Here is a 15,740-nt window from a genome sequence, read left to right as displayed (position 1 = left end):
TCTTCTTTTCTGTTTTGTTATGGGGAAATATACATTTGTAGGTAAAAGGTATGCAGTAACTAAGCAAGAGCCCAAAGGTCACCTAAAGATGACACAGTCCAGTGACATTAACTCAGTTACTTATCTAGCTGTCTGGCTCTCTGTTGAATCAGTAATGTGAGCAGGTATCCCCTTTGTCACTTTCCTGGAGAAATATGCCTCATAACTGATTTATTCTGTGATGCACCAACAGGGAATAGAACTTGTTTTAGGTTTTCATAACCATCAAATCAGAAACAAAACAAGGTTATCCGCTGTTTATGCAATCTGCTGTTAATTGCTTTATTGGGTCTGACCAACTTTCTGTGAAATGATGGGGAGTCAAAGTACTGGGCTAGACAGTTTTATTGTGTCACATTTATTACTGAAGTCAATTCTTGTTTGAGAGAGGACAGGAGTTTCACTTCAGAGACCCCCTCCCCCTTTGAGAAAGGGGTGGGAGGTCTGACCTGTTTTTCACGCAGACTTGGCATGTGATCTTAGACACATCTTGTTCTGTGTTATCCTCACTACATGTTTTTAAGGTTAGGCAGAAATACAGTGGCGATAATCTCTTGTTCATTTTGACAGGGAACATCTGTGTATCTGATGATCATCACTTATTTACTGCGGATGAAAAGAAGGGACACAGTGTTCTTGAAAAACTTGTAAAACATTAACCAAATAACTATTGCACTAAAGCCTTAGAGGAATAGCTACAGCCTTTTTTGGATGACCACCATTGAGGGTTTATCTCACAGAGTCTTTCAAAAACAAACTTTTATTTATTGTCTTCTTTTTCTTCTTTTCAGTCTAAATTGTGACAGTCCTGCTGAAATGGAAACCATTTTTCTTCAGTTCCCCAGTACAACAACATTACTGGGCACTTTTGGGATCCTACTGGTTTTGTATCTGGTATTCTCCAGCTTTGACTTTCAAAGAAAGGAGCCTCCGGGCCCCTGGCCACTGCCTCTGTTTGGCAATTTGCTGCTGCTGGATTCTAAATCACCCCACACAACGCTGTATCAGGTAACTAAAAGATGAAGAGTTCAATAATTTCCACTAAATATATATAAGACAGTATGACTGATGTGAAATCAAATATCAGGAGAAATGGAGTTTTGATATTTAAGTCTGTGTAAATGATAACGTATTATTCTTTTGTAAAACAACAAAACAAAACAAATATTTTATGAACTTTTTCAGATGTACAAGAAATATGGACCGGTATTCACTTTCCATTTTGGGCCTCAAAAAATGGTAGTGTATGCAGGACACAAGACAATCAGGCAGGCTCTGGTCAGCAGTGAGGGATTTTCAGAGAAAGAACATTCCCCAATAATCCATGACCTGAACTTAACTCATGGTTAGGATCTTTAATTTCTGATTTCATACTTTTGTTTATTTTTTTCTTAAAAGCTATGCTCAGTTAGAAAATATGATTTCGACTTGTGCAGGAATAATTTTTGCCAATGGAGACTCGTGGAAAGAAATGAGGCGTTTTGTGCTGACTAAGATGAAAGAATTTGGAATGGGCAGGAAAGCCTCTGAAGAGAAAATAACTGAAGAGAGTCAACGACTGATCGACTTATTCAAAGAAAAAAAAGGTCAAAATTAAGCTTCATTTTATTTGGAAAAATAAACATTAATTTCCTTTATTCTAAAACTGTTTTAAAAAAACTGCAAACTAAGCAACATTTTGTATGCTTGAATACAAGTCAATAATAACAACACAAATATGACTTAACACTTTTCTCTCTTAAAGGTAAAGCCTTTGACCCTGCCCAGCCAGTTAACCACGCTGTCTCTAACATCATCTGTTCTATATGCAAACAGATTTGAATATTATGACCCAGTATTCATATCTATGGTGGATCGAGCTGGTAGAAACTCTCAACTCATGGGATCTGCTTCAGTACAGGTACAGAGAAGAGTGCCTCTACAGACAGGAGGAAAATGTGTCAATGTTGAATTCTCAGTTATTATGCTTTTTTTTCTACAGTTATATAACTTCTTTCCAAGGCTGTTCAAATAGGTCGGGCCCGAAAGCAACTGATGAAGAGTACGTTTGCTAATAGGAGACACATGAAAGACTTGATCAAGGGTTTACAGGACAGCCTCAATCCACAGATGTGCAGAGGTTTGGTGGATTCCTTTCTGGCCCGCAAGATTCAGCTGGAGGTACACAAGAAATTGTGACCTATTTTCTTGGTAGTGCAGATTTAAATACTAACCATAATGGCATTTAAGACATTACACTGGAGAGGTGACCTTTCCAAAAAATGTATAAGTAGTAAGTCATAAGAGCAAAGACTTGATGATGTCACCAATTGGTTTGTCAACAGTTGTTTTGAAGTCCCATGTTGTTTTTTGGAGCGCTAAATGACTTCATGAAAAACACAGGTCAAACTGGGATACTAAAGTCCATGTAAACTTGCACTCATTGATCTCTCTATCATCATATTGTAGTTGGCCATTCATGTTTGGTAAAGTAAGCTCAAATCATCTTCATAGTTGATCCATTTTTTTTGATCCATGGATTTAAACTTTTATTTCCATTGTGTCTATATTTTAAGGCCTCTGGGAATACTCATTCTCACTACAATGAAGACAACCTACTGATGACTACAGTCAACCTGTTTACTGCTGGCACAGACACTACTTCTGCTTCTATCAGACATGGCTTACGGCTCATGGCCAAGTTCCCGGAAATACAAGGTATGGAACCAAACAAATACGCTTTGTTACTAATTTACTTTGTGTAGGCCAAGCTTTTCTCATTTGAGGTTATGGGATTAATAATTACCTAAACTGAAGACTCAAGGAACACGCATGCTGAGTGTCAATCTTCATTTGCTGCCTCCCCCAGCTACACAGTACCTAGGTATTAGTCTCCTCAGCCATGATTGGTTTTCACAGGTATATGAAAAGCCTCTCCAAAGTTTTATGTCTGTTTTATTTTCTCCTGTTAGCATTTTTTCTAGCTTGCATCGTTTATGTATATCTACTTTCTGCAGCACATCTTTCCATTGGCAGCATGTTTCAGTTGTTGTACTGATTTTGGACATTTATAACTGGTCTTTAAATGCAGATTCTGTAGATAAACTCTACACACTTAATGTATAATTGATGCACCTCTTGTAGAGAGCTCGGGTTCAACCATCTTCCTATTCCCAAGGTCTTTCAATTCTACAGCAAAGGCACATGTAGAAAGAAGGCTCAGTTGCTAATGTTTATATAGCTGCAAAATGTTTAACATCTGTATTTAACAGGGACAGCAACTTCTGTCGCCTAGTCATACGGCTTATCAACTTAGCTCTCATCCTTTTACTACTAGACCAGGTCCAGGAGGAGATCGGCAGGGTAGTAGGAAGCTGTGTGGTGCAGACACAGGACAGGAAGAAGCTTCCATACACTGATGCTGTCCTCCATGAAATACAGAGAACAGCCAACGCTGTCCCGATGACTCTACATCGCACCTCTGAGGATGTCACCTTCCACGGCTTCTTCATCAAGAAGGTATTTCATTTACAGGATGTGTGTCTACTTGGGCTTGATCCATTTAGTATGATTGGTTCTTCTGCATCCACTTTTAAGCAGCAGCTTTGAAATTCTCAGAGAAATCACTCCTGGGTGCACTTCTTTGAGAAACTGGATAAAAGGTTGGCAAGTAAAACAAATCAAGTGTACCACTTGTAAATTATTGTTTCTCTTTAAATGCATCTCTATTTACTTTTGCTCTGTTGGATTGTTGTGGGGTTTGAATGTAATTTTCTCTGTTTCTACATCACAGTAGTGATATGGGCTCATATTTTTCAGAGGATGAAGCTAAATGTGATTTACCAGCTCCAATTATAGCATTAGCATCATCATAAATTTGATACCCCGTCATCATAACACTAATATAAAATAATGCATTCCAAATTCTCCAACGATGAAATACATCTACAGTACATCCTTCACCGTCTTCTCCAACGTGTTTTAGGGAACGCCCGTGCTTGTTCTGCTGTCATCTGCTCATCAGGATGAAGATGAATGGGAAATGCCTCACCATTTCAACCCAGCCCATTTCCTAGATACGGAGGGACATTTCAGAAAGAGAGATGCTTTTCTCCCATTTTCTGCAGGTAATTGTAGCTAAACTGTTGACTCAAACCAAGACCATTCACTTTGGGATTTTTTTTGTGCGTGTTTCATTTCAGGAACAAGGGTTTGTACAAAATTTGGCTCGGATGGAGCTGTTCCTCTTCTTCACCTCCCTCCTCCAACACTTCTGTTTTACTCCACCACCAGGAGTTAAAGAACATGAAGTGGATTTGTCACAGGTTGTGGGCTTCACGCTCACCCCTACACCCCATGAACTCTGTGCTATAAGCAGGGTCTGACAAACATTACCAGTGAGCACTACTTTCACCCAATGAGAACTGTACCAATGTTTAGTCATCAAATCATAAAGCTTGCGAAACTAAACACTCGATATAACTGCTTTGATTTGATTGTAGCAATGCTGGTTGTTGATTCAACTACAGCGCTCACATTGAATTACTCTGCAAGCTAGTGCAAGCCTTGAGATACAAACATATCTGTACGCTGCCAATATGTTGATTTCATGGTTTTAATTGTACAAACATGAAAGCATTAAAACTCTGTAAGTGTAATGTGACATGTTTTTGTGGGAAACCTTGTCATTATGGTAAATTGTCACACACCACCTTGGATTAAAATGCAAAAAAAACCCTTACGATTACTTTTGTTTAATCAGTTAGCACAGAGGTATGAAACAATCAGTTGATGATACAAAAATAAGAGATAAAAAAACATACAGTTAGTGTTAACACAGTGACAACCTGCCGACACAAAACATGTTTCATATGTTGTAATTGTTGCCTTTAGTAAAGACAAACTTCAGACACTATCTATGAACTGTATTGCTGTTTGTATTATATTAAAATGTATTTTAAAATAAGTTAATTTGAAGAAATGCTACAGTGTACTTTTATTTTTTTATAAAAACATGGCTGATTAAATTAGTATTCTGAATAGACTCTTTAAAAAAAAGCCCTTACTGTTCAAACACTTTCTCAAGCTATCTACGGTCCTTCCACTTTGATTATATTGATCTGTTGATCCTGTGAACACTGCTCAGAGTTCATCATCGGCTGGGTGGACACACTGCAGTCCTGGAGAGTCCTGGCTGAACAGCTGCTTGGGAAGTCAGATGCTTTACTCTCTGAACCTCTAAAAGTCTGAGAATGTGGCTGGCTGTATGTAGAGACATAGGACTGTGTATATGTTGGAATGAGTGCTTGACTGTTTGACTGCTGTGGGTAAGCAGCTGCATATGTTTGTGTTATAGGAGGAGTGTGCGTTAGTGGGAGGTTCTCAGCGTTGCTACATGTCGGAAACCCATTCATACTTGACGGGCTCAGACCAGGCAGTTTAAAGGCCTCTGCATGATCTAAACTCTCTAAAGAGTTGAAGATTGGCTGGGTTTGGCTGCACTGACTGTACGTGCCTTGACTGAAGTTAAAGGTGTCTTGGCTGAAGGAGGCAGATGCAGAAACCGGCAAGTCACAGAGTGATGGGGTTTTGTTTTGTGGCTGTTGAACACTGCTACAATGTCCTATTTTGGAGGTAAAGCTCTGTAGAGTGATGAGGATCTGCTTCTGAATGTGTGTCTGCTGCGCCTGCTCCCTCTCCAGGCGGCACTGCTGCTCCACCAGCATCTTCACTGCAAGACCCAAACTATGCACCTCAGTACCGAGAGTTTTGATCTGATCCTGCAGACCTCCTCTCACTCCTGCGTCTTGGACCGCCTGATGGGGACTCGGGTTGCCCTCACTACGAGTGGCGCCCTGACCTCCAGGGGTCTGCAGACGAATGACTGCAACCCCAGGAGCAGAAGGTGTTAAAGGTGAAGGGGATTGATTCGGAAGACGAATGCCAACTCGAGGAAGAGGGTGAAGGGAACGGGCAGATGGACCTGGTCTCTGTGTGATAAAGCGCCTGGGGGCAGTGGCTCCTCCAGGCTGATCTTCCATAACAGTCTGGACAGCACACAAATATATTAGAAAAGTAAAAAAACAATGAAAGACAAAATGCAAATGATCTAGGAACAAATGCTGGAATACTGCCCACTACCAGCTACTGATGCAAAAGGTTTATTATCTTACAGGTACAGCTGCCAGGTCGTATGAAGCAGCAGCCAGTCATTGATAAAGTTTTGATTGATAAAACTGATTGAAAAAATTGATAAAGACTTTACTACTTATTTTCTTTTGCCAGGTAACAAGAACTGGTAGTCCTTTAAAAAGAGTTGGCACAAACTTAAGTTTAGGTGCGTAAATAACTGATATGATTAATGGGCATTAACAGCACTTTTCTCACCTTGTCATTGGTTAGATCATATGTTTCAGATGGTTGTGACACAGTACTCTGACCTTGGACACTCAAGTGATCTCTCCTCAACAATGATGCCATCTGGTGGAACGACTGTTGAAAAGCAATGTGAGCAGATCTAGCCTGAATCATTCATAACATGTTAAAGAAATGATTTCACAGCTTTTGTTTCATTCAGTTTACAAATCCAGCAATAGGTTTTAAAAGACAAGAGAGGGATTACGTATAAAAATTTACCTTCATCTTCTGTGACAGTGCTTTATCTAAAAGCCTCTTTCGAGCTGCCAGCATTGGATTGGTGGCTGGAGAAGGAGTGACTCTTCTCCTCATGACTGCTCCAGAAGCTGTGAGTGTGGAAGACACAGGGCCTGTATTTGCCCTTGTTACAGTGGACTGGGGACTTCTTTGTTGGCTGTTCTGTGCAAGGGAAGTGACACTAACAATCTGGATGTCATTTTCCTCCTTATCTCCCCTTGGTTGTTGCTCTGACCTGCAGCCTGTCACCCCAGACCCTGATGGCTTTGCCCCAGTGGCTGGATTTGTTGGAGTCTGTTTGGCAAAGTTTGCAGCTGCTGCAAAGCCAGCATGCTGAGATGCCTCACGCAGAAGGTTTTGGAGATGAATATTATTCCAGCTTTCTTGTGCTGCACCTCCTCGAGGATGCACATGTGCTTGTGATGTGCTGCTTCCAGCCTCCAGCGGTCTGACCCTCCCTGGTGGCCTCCCTTGAAACTCCCTCAGGTATAGATAGATGGCCTGGGCGGACACCTTGATGTTCTCCAGCTCCAACACAGCTTTTATCTTACGGAAACTGAGACCGGCCTTCCGTAGCTCCACCACTTTTTGTTTGGCTGCTTCATCCAGCCGGCCCATGGTCTGTCACTCCAGAGGAACTGTGTGAACTTCTCTATCAATCCTCTGGAAGATTCAGAAACAAACAGACAAACAAACAACAAAAAATTAACACGTTTTGGCGAATGTTGCATACTTTCAAAGTGAAATGTATATGAATTTTGGAGCTCTCGCTGCTTTCTTCTTATAGTATTTCAAAATACGAGTAATGCAGCACTGTATTGATTTTATTTATTTATTTGTTTGTTAGGGACAGTGCATATTAATGAACAGCTGGAACAATTACAGCTGTAAAAATGCCAGATTATAGCAGAAGTGCTAGTTTCCATCTGTTTTCCCTAGGCAGGTAACAGAGAAAGACAAATTACAAATAAAATACAAATACAAAGACAAAGGCACAAGTGACACAAGATAATAATAGAGTTTAAAGGTGGTCACAGACTTGGTTTTCTTTTATCCACTGTTTTGAGGTGTGTTTTGAAGGTTGCATATGTTTGTGAGTCTCTTATTGTCAGTAATATTTAGTTCCTTTGACTGACAGAACAGTTTGAATGTAGTGCGTCTGTGTGGGACCTCACAGTCTCCACGGGCTGTGGCCCCTGGTGCCGATCCCACTGGCAGACTTCAGCTTTATAAAGTCCTTCAAAGGAGGAGGAGCAAGTCCGTTGCAAAATTTTATATATAAAACATGCATTTTTAAAATGAACAAAATTATGAAAATGTAGTAAATTATGTTTGATGCAACCATTAGCTACAATTCGAACTTTTACCACATTACATCAATATCGTTGTTATAACAAACATATCTTTATACAAATATATATACAGTATGTTATATCAATATGTTAATGTTTGTATGCAGCAGCACCAATGTCGATCAAACAATAAATGTATTAAATATATACTTAGTATCAAGAGAATAAAGAAAATATATATATTGGTATTTTATACTAACGTTTGTCTAATGTCTTATTTCTTTATTTTGGATGTATTAATATATTTTCTATTTTAATTCATCTTCTAATGTTCCTAATGTTGTTAATGTTATGTTTTTAACCCTGTAAAGCTCTTTAAACTGCTCTGTGCATTAATGGTGATTTATAAATAAACTTGCCTCGCATTGATGGAAGGTGGCCACAGTTTATCATAAAATGTATTTGATCCTGATAAAATCCAGTAATAAAGATGTGCTGACAGTGTTGTATCATTGTGGAGGTAGGCACAGGTCCACGTCCACCTTACAGATGTAGCATACAACAACAACAGCTAACTAGCATATGACCGTAATAAAGCTCACATTTACCTCACAGGAGAAATCAGTCTGAGTGTCCTATTGGCTCAAATCATTTCACGTGACATCATGAAATATGTCGTCCTTTCAAATCTACAATAAAGCCATATACAATTTCGCATTTAAATCCGTACCAACATAAACAAGAAATGAGTTGTGTGTGTGTGTGTATGTGTGTGTGTGTGTGTGTGTGTGCGCGCGTGTGTGTGTGGCGCTCAGCTGAAAACGTAACTTCCGCTGTGTCGTCGTCACAGCGCGACGTTTTCTCAGGCCGCGAGTGGTGGAAGCTCAAATCGCCGCGCTCGAAGGATATGTAAGTGTGTTTTATCGTATTGCAATCGAGCTAGTTGCATTTCGAGATTAAATTTCATCACAAACAATAAATGTTTCGTGTTTTGTAACAGCGTGTGCGTTTAGAACAGAGTAGTTCTTGTCCAGCAGTCATGATACCTTCTTCTTGTTTTGAGTGAATTGAATGAACATCAATGGCGGCGAGAGAGAAACGATCATGTTGTCGTTGTTGTCAAGTCTGCTCATTTGATGCATGTTTTCTAACTTAAATAAAATCCAGCTATAAATACAATACAAAATAATGAAACATGTTGCTCTAACTGAACTGTACTTATTTCATCATCTGATAAATTAAACTCTGTGCTTTCTCTCAGATTAAGTTTTACTTTGTCTGTATTTTATATATTATATTGTAAGCCCGTTATAAAAATGCTCAGTACAGTTCATTAGAATTTGTCAAAAGCCAACATTTTACATGTTGTGCAAACTGGTAATCCCAAAAATTGACAGATTTACTGACAATGAAAAAAAAGTGTAGGTTACAGTGTTATCCCCTCATAACGAATTTTCCCCTGACCTTAGGGCACCATCACCAACAAAGCGTAAGGAGGAGGAGAAAACAAAGGAAAGAGGCAAAGAGAAGACTAGTACCAAGGAAGGAGACAAGGAGAGAGGACGAGACAAAGCAAAGAAACGGCGCAGTGCTTCTACTGGGAGCAGCAGCAGCAGGTTTGCTTTCTAAAATACCTTTTCAAGTCATCGCTTGTGTTCAGAAGTGGAAAAATCAGTGGCTAATGTGCATTTTCTTACCTTGACTTTTCCTACCGTTAGGTCCAGATCTAGCTCTACTTCAAGCAGCAGCTCTGGTTCCAGCTCTGGATCCTCAAGTGGATCAAGCTCATCTGGTTCCAGCCGCTCTGGTTCTTCAAGCTCCCGCTCATCATCCTCCTCCAGCTCCTCAGGCTCTCCCAGCCCCAGCCGTAGACGCCATGACAACCGCCGCCGCTCCCGCTCAGCGTAAGAGACTTTATCTAATGCAGCTACACGCTCATTATACCCGGGGGTGTCATGTTTCTTCACTAGTTTGAGTCATGAAATGGATCATAATTGTTTTGTTTGTGATTCTACAGGTCCAAAACACAGAAGAGGGGAGACGATAAGGAGCGAAGAAAAAGAACGCCAAGTCCAAAGCCAACTAAGGTTCACTTGGGGCGTTTGACAAGGAATGTCACCAAGGTTAGCTGAGAAATAGTTTAGCTTTTTTTTTACAGCATAGCAATGTAACTTGTATGAACAGTATTTGTGACTTTAACCATTGAATATATTTTTGTACGTCTGTTGTGTGCATATTTTTGGCTTTTTCATCCTTTGCCAAATTACATCCTGGAATCTTCCTCTAAAGATTTCTTTCAATTTGACTTTGCTAAGAATATTGTTTGTCTCTTTTATTTTTTTGCACAGGAACACATCCAGGAGATCTTTTCCACTTACGGAAAAATCAAAATGGTTGACATGCCAATGGACAGGTTCCATAATCACCTGTCCAGGGGCTTTGCATATGTGGATTTTGAAACCGCTGAGGAGGCAGAGAAAGCTCTGAAACACATGGATGGAGGTACATAAGCATTTTTCTGCTCTGCCTGGGCCAAGATTACGCTGTGCACCCTTGTTGATAAGCTTTCTGTGCTGACTTTGTTAATGACAGGTCAGATTGATGGACAGGAGATCACTGCGTCTGCTGTGCTGCCTCAACGAGTCCGCCCTCCACCCCGTAGACCCTCTCCCCCTCGCAGAATGCCCCCACCCCCACCAATGTGGCGTCGCACACCACCACGCATGAGGAGAAGGTACAGTGATAGATTTTTAATCAGTAATTTACATGATATTTTCACACACTGGACCTTTATAATTTAAACATATGATCATGTTCTTTGGTTTAGATCAAGTCTGCGTCCTCCTCCTCACATTCAAACACAGGAGCTAATTTAAATATTTTTCTGTCCTTGTAGATCCCGCTCACCCAGGAGACGCTCCCCAGTACGCCGCCGCTCTCGCTCCAGGTCTCCTGGGCGCAGACGTCACCGCTCTCGTTCCAGCTCTAACTCCTCCAGATAGACATGTTAAAGGCCTCTTGATACCATGTGATCTCTTAGATTCTCTGACTCAAATCAGATTGAGTTTCTGCTTTTCAAGACCTCTATGGACCCACTAGAAATAAAATCATCTGCAGTGTTGCCTAAATTAACACCTGCCATGCATGTTGAAAGCAGAACTGTTTTCTCTTTTTTCTTCAAATGTGAGTTTCTTTTAATGTTTTCGTTGAGTTTCTCCTGAAAAGCTAACTCAGAGTTAATGTGTAAAGCTGGTTTTTGGTTTCTCAGAACCAGAGATATTTACTTTTTAAGTATGACTTCTTTTTACCATGTACTGAATTTTTAGACATTTTGAAAATAAAAATGCTGAAACGAGCAGTGTGTGAGTTCAGTTTGTCAAGCCAAGTGTATTTATATAGCACATATTTATTTAATTTAATATTTATTTAGAAACATGGTAATTCAAGGTGCTTCACACAAGACAGTTGAGTTAAGACTGAAAGATTGCAGCTCTTTTACTACCTTTAAAAAAAAAAAAAGATTTCAGAAAATGTATGTTTCATGCACTGTATCTGCCATACCTTCAAATAACCACATGATAAACCGCAGTGGGCCTACAACAATAATTGCATTTGTTCTAATGTGCATGCTCTAGAGAAGTAGAAAGACTAATGCTGATTTCAGCTGTAACAGTACATTCTGATAATCATTGTGTACTGGTTAGAGATGTGAGGTCTGGGAAATTGGTAACATGTTAAAAGAAAAGGTGATGCAATGCAACAGATGTAAACATGACCCTGTCACAACGTTTTGTTATGTCTTGTCTCAGTGGTCCAGACGGATTCTAGAATGAACTGAGACGTTTGATTGGCTAAAGATAAACTGACCGTTTCCGCGTTTGAAGCGTGTCATCCGTTGCCATGGTTACTCTTTGTTTTGATGCACCGCGCGGCAGAGGTAGACGACGACAAAACCAATATATTTCACCAACGATTAAAGGTATTGTCAGTGGCAGTGTTTTGTTTTTATCTCTTCAATGTTTTTGTTAAGAACGCGGTATAACACGAGGAAAACACGTCTGCAAAGCAAAATAGAGCTAACATATGTCAAGTTTAATTTGTAATTACTCACTAGCTAGTTTATTTTTGTAGCTAACTGCAGATGCTAACGTAGGATTATATCGTCTTTTCACAGGAATATAAACGTCTGTAAGACAGTGGGCTGCGTTTGTTATGTCATTTCCCCCCCTTTTTTTTTTTTTACAAAGACACACATTGGAAATAATTTCGTCTAGCCATCATTGTTGCTCTTTTAAGTCTAAGCAAGTAGGTATCAATACAAAACTAAGCACAATACTTCTTTGTAACTTTGCCTACTGTCTTTTTGCAATGACTTTACAGCTACACTACTAAATAAATCCACATGGTTAATGCTGCTGTGATGTCTGCTTTCTTATCTAGTTGCAGAATATATTACTACATTAATTGCTCGTTGACAATATTTGATGTAAATCATGTCCCGAAGTATGTTTTTTTCTGTTTTTGTAATGTTTTAGGAAGGAAACAATGTCAGTCCAGCAAAGCATTTCTCAGCAGGGTTCTGGATTAAATCTGAAAAATATGGAGACTGTGCGGGGCCATTGTGAACTCTTCAGAGCAGAATGCTCTAGGCTGATCCTAGAAACTGACAAAGCATGTAAACGCATGCAGAGTGATGACACCAAGCGACTTGGTAAGAGAGGGAACTACTCAAAACTAAATGCTCTGTGTTAACAGTGTATTATTAAAGGGACTACAGGTATGTACTGTTATGATATTTTATTTTCTTCTGCTGTTTAGATCAGCGGGTCAGAGCCATCCAGTTTCTAAAAAAGGAGTTGGAGCTGAAACTGGAGGACATTATTGTGGGGATTGATGATCTCATGGTGTTGCAGAGCAGGGGGATAAAAGCCCTGGAAGCGAGCAAAGAGCTTACGAGAGTCACTGTTCTCTGCCTGGAGGAGAGGTGAGGCTGAATGTTAAACAGCTAGGATCTCAAACTAACATGAAAACAAACAAACAAGGGTTTAAGGTTCTTAATAGATGCACAATTCACGAGGAGCCAATTTATTGGTATTAGTTTAAACCATAAAGGTTCAATTTAAAGTAGATGAGAATGATTTTTTTCTTCTTCTATGGCCTTCAGAATGAAACGTCTACCTGCTGAGAGGCGACATGATGATGTGGACCGAGAACTCATGAAGGAGAGGGAGGTTTTTGAAGGAGTGGAGGCTATTCTTACGCGTGTTTTAGAGCAGATCAATGAGCAGATAAGGTAAGGGGAAAAGACAAGGTAGGATTATCAAGACTCCTTATTGGTAACAATAAAAGTATGGAGACTTACAAAACATGTATTGTCTTAAAACCTGAAGGAAGAATCACATGAAAAAACATGTTGCTCTGTGTTCCAGATTGAACCGGTCTGCCAAGTACCAGCTGGAGCACAATCTGAAGGAAAAATTTGAAGCTCAGAGCATTGACAACTCATGTGCCTTACTGACTGCTCATCCCATCAACCAGCTGGAAAGTTTCAAAAACCCTCAAACTGTGATGAGGTGAATTACCACTTACTTGTTTGCCCTATAAAAATTAGAAAATCACTTACAGGTGTGCCAGATATCCTAGCCATTGTGTTGCACACTCCTTGTACAGAGTCCTTGTTGCAGTGGCCATGGGTTCAAATCCGACCTCTGCCCTTTACTGCATGTCAACCCCATCTTCTCCTCCCAACATTTTCTGTCTCTCTTCTGCTGTCCAATAAAGGAAAAGAATGGCCCAAACATATAACCTTAAAAAGAAAAGAAAAATGGCATACTGTCTATGTAAAAATGTTTGATTTCTAAACTTTTTCGATGATTTTAATTAACTATGAATATAAAATGTGTCTGACGTATTTGCTTTAAGATTTCTACCCAGATATGGGAAGTCTAAACATGTATCAAAATAAGTTTTTAAGTCCTTTTTGTACATATATTTCACTTCCTCAGCCTGGCAGTGACTCCAGAGCAGTGGGAGAACATCACAGACATCCACATGGCCCAGGCGGAGCAGCAGAAGTCCAACTCTCTGACCTTACATGTGCTGGTGGAGTCGCTCCTGGAGCAAACGGCCGCTGACATGCAAATGCAGGTCCAGGCCACGACGACAGCTTTTCAGTTTAACATCCAGGCTCTGAGATCAGCCAAAAGCCAGATGGAGGATCAACTGGCCAAGGTAGAGAACATGAATGTATGGAGTGTCTGTTGCTTCCAGAGAGGGAGTCTAGTGCTGGGAATAAGGCAGGCATCAGTTGGGAAGTGTTATAATAAAATGATGTATCCTCACTAAGCCAATGCACATATATTCTTATGTTATGTTTTCTTGCAGGATCCAAAAGAATAACTGGCAAATGTAATGTTGATTTTTCAGCATAAAGAATCTTAAGCAGGGAAACCCCTCAATCATTTTTTATAAAAAACAACTTAGGTCCAAAAGTTTATAAGGGATACGAGTAAAAGCATGTGATTATCAGTGCCTTTTCCTCTCTGAGTCCTTTCCAAGCGCATGCAACAGTTATGTGATTAACATTATCATGTGTTTCTCTGTGCTTAGATAACATTTATTTTACATGATTTATGGATCTGTTTAGTGCTGATGTTATTTTGCTGCTAATTTTCTTTTAAAGGCTGAAACTGACTGACCCTTGTATGACACCTCTGCTCTCTCCAGATTCTTTCCGAGGTTGCTTGTCAGAAGAGTATCAGAGAGGATCTTCGAGTGGCCATCAATGACAGTGAACGTGGTCTGAGTTTGGCCAATGCCCGGCTGGATTTGCGCCGTCTGAGGCCAGGCAAAGAGCAATGCTATGATCCAGCACAGGCCCAGCTTCTCGGTGAGGTCCAGCTGCTGCCTTCTAACATCAACAAGTAAGTCCAAGACACACCGGCTTCTAATTTGAAAGGGCAAGGGAACACCTGTTTTTGAGAAGCATTACAGCTAGAGTTTTATGTTTATACAATAGATGAAGAGAATTGAAACATCAAAATAATGTTAACATTTTCTTCTGTCTTTCTTCCGATATAGGCGGGTGTATTTTGCAGAGCTGTTACCGTACAGGATAAGTCATAATGTGTTGTCTCTTTTTCTCTGCACTCTTAGACTTCGTGAGGCAGTGGCCCGGTCAGAGGAGCAGCAGAAGTCTTTGATCCGTTGCCAGCTAGATCTGCAGGAAAACATCGAGTTTAAAGCAGACTCTCTCTACATTGATGAGGTCATCTGCACCGGGCACAGGAAGTCCATTACCATACGTAACTTTTGAGTAAATGCAACAACAAAATAATAAATACAATGTAATCCACTTCAAAATCTTCAATTTATTTGAATCTATTTATCCATTATGTGGACTTAACAGGGTCTCAATTTGTATTTTCCAGAGTTTATCTAAGGCCATCAGGGTAAGGACTGTATGATATAAGGTTTATTTGTGCTTTCTGACAAATTCTCTGGTTACACTGGTCAGTGGTTACATGAGTTAACATTCCTGTTGTTTCATTTACAGATAAGTAAAATAACATATTTCACTTTATGATTTCTACATCAGAAAGTGCAACAAGTTACTTGTGACAAGAAGATCACGCATGCTTGAACCTGAAGTTGCTGGTCAACTGTCTATCTAACTCTTTTTGTCTTGTAATGCCAGTTTAGTGTTGTAAATGGTTAGTTTATGAAAATATATACCTCTTTACTCAATGCTCAAAAATCACTCAAATTAATAAATTC

General features: G+C 39.9%; 3 protein-coding genes and 1 pseudogene across 3 annotated transcripts; 3 read left to right on the top strand and 1 right to left on the bottom strand.

Annotated features, from left to right (window-relative positions):
* The first annotated feature begins 780 nt into the window (after positions 1 to 780).
* Positions 781 to 4,515, top strand: LOC132995585 (cytochrome P450 2K1-like; annotated as a pseudogene).
* A 241-nt stretch (positions 4,516 to 4,756) lies between these two features.
* LOC132995580 (uncharacterized) lies at positions 4,757 to 7,507 on the bottom strand. Its single transcript, XM_061065621.1, has 3 exons — positions 6,655 to 7,507; positions 6,406 to 6,510; positions 4,757 to 6,065 (listed from the first exon to the last, which is right to left on the bottom strand). Exons 1-3 carry the CDS (start codon positions 7,288 to 7,290, stop codon positions 5,109 to 5,111), a joined length of 1,698 nt encoding a protein of 565 aa, XP_060921604.1. The 5' UTR covers positions 7,291 to 7,507; the 3' UTR covers positions 4,757 to 5,108.
* Positions 7,508 to 8,762: 1,255 nt separating this feature from the next.
* LOC132954170 (RNA-binding protein with serine-rich domain 1-like) lies at positions 8,763 to 11,319 on the top strand. Its single transcript, XM_061026654.1, has 7 exons — positions 8,763 to 8,873; positions 9,434 to 9,580; positions 9,683 to 9,868; positions 9,982 to 10,087; positions 10,313 to 10,466; positions 10,557 to 10,698; positions 10,861 to 11,319. Coding segments are annotated over exons 1-7 (843 nt in total). The 5' UTR covers positions 8,763 to 8,871; the 3' UTR covers positions 10,967 to 11,319.
* A 672-nt stretch (positions 11,320 to 11,991) lies between these two features.
* LOC132954575 (tektin-1-like) lies at positions 11,992 to 15,715 on the top strand. Its single transcript, XM_061027166.1, has 8 exons — positions 11,992 to 12,269; positions 12,504 to 12,675; positions 12,783 to 12,948; positions 13,129 to 13,257; positions 13,394 to 13,537; positions 13,970 to 14,195; positions 14,691 to 14,887; positions 15,120 to 15,715. Exons 1-8 carry the CDS (start codon positions 12,177 to 12,179, stop codon positions 15,277 to 15,279), a joined length of 1,287 nt encoding a protein of 428 aa, XP_060883149.1. The 5' UTR covers positions 11,992 to 12,176; the 3' UTR covers positions 15,280 to 15,715.
* The last annotated feature ends 25 nt before the right edge of the window (positions 15,716 to 15,740 follow it).

The sequence above is a fragment of the Labrus mixtus genome, chromosome 20 (assembly GCF_963584025.1).
Source record: "Labrus mixtus chromosome 20, fLabMix1.1, whole genome shotgun sequence".
Classification (NCBI taxonomy): Eukaryota; Metazoa; Chordata; class Actinopteri; order Labriformes; family Labridae; genus Labrus; species Labrus mixtus.
Note: the sequence above shows the minus strand (reverse complement) of the source record. Positions and strands in the feature narration are given on the sequence as shown.

Coding starts and splice junctions, on each gene's coding strand:
- LOC132995580 (XM_061065621.1), bottom strand. CDS start 7,290: ATGGGCCGGCTGGATGAAGCAGCCAAACAAAAAGTGGTGGAGCTACGG. Junction 6,511..6,654: donor CACTGTCACAGAAGATGAAG/GTAAATTTTTAT, acceptor GCTTTTCAACAG/TCGTTCCACCAGATGGCATC. Junction 6,066..6,405: donor ATGATCTAACCAATGACAAG/GTGAGAAAAGTG, acceptor TGTGCTGTCCAG/ACTGTTATGGAAGATCAGCC.
- LOC132954170 (XM_061026654.1), top strand. Junction 9,869..9,981: donor CGCCGCCGCTCCCGCTCAGC/GTAAGAGACTTT, acceptor GTGATTCTACAG/GTCCAAAACACAGAAGAGGG. Junction 10,467..10,556: donor TCTGAAACACATGGATGGAG/GTACATAAGCAT, acceptor TGTTAATGACAG/GTCAGATTGATGGACAGGAG.
- LOC132954575 (XM_061027166.1), top strand. CDS start 12,177: ATGTCATTTCCCCCCCTTTTTTTTTTTTTACAAAGACACACATTGGAA. Junction 12,676..12,782: donor TGATGACACCAAGCGACTTG/GTAAGAGAGGGA, acceptor TCTGCTGTTTAG/ATCAGCGGGTCAGAGCCATC. Junction 12,949..13,128: donor GTTCTCTGCCTGGAGGAGAG/GTGAGGCTGAAT, acceptor TATGGCCTTCAG/AATGAAACGTCTACCTGCTG.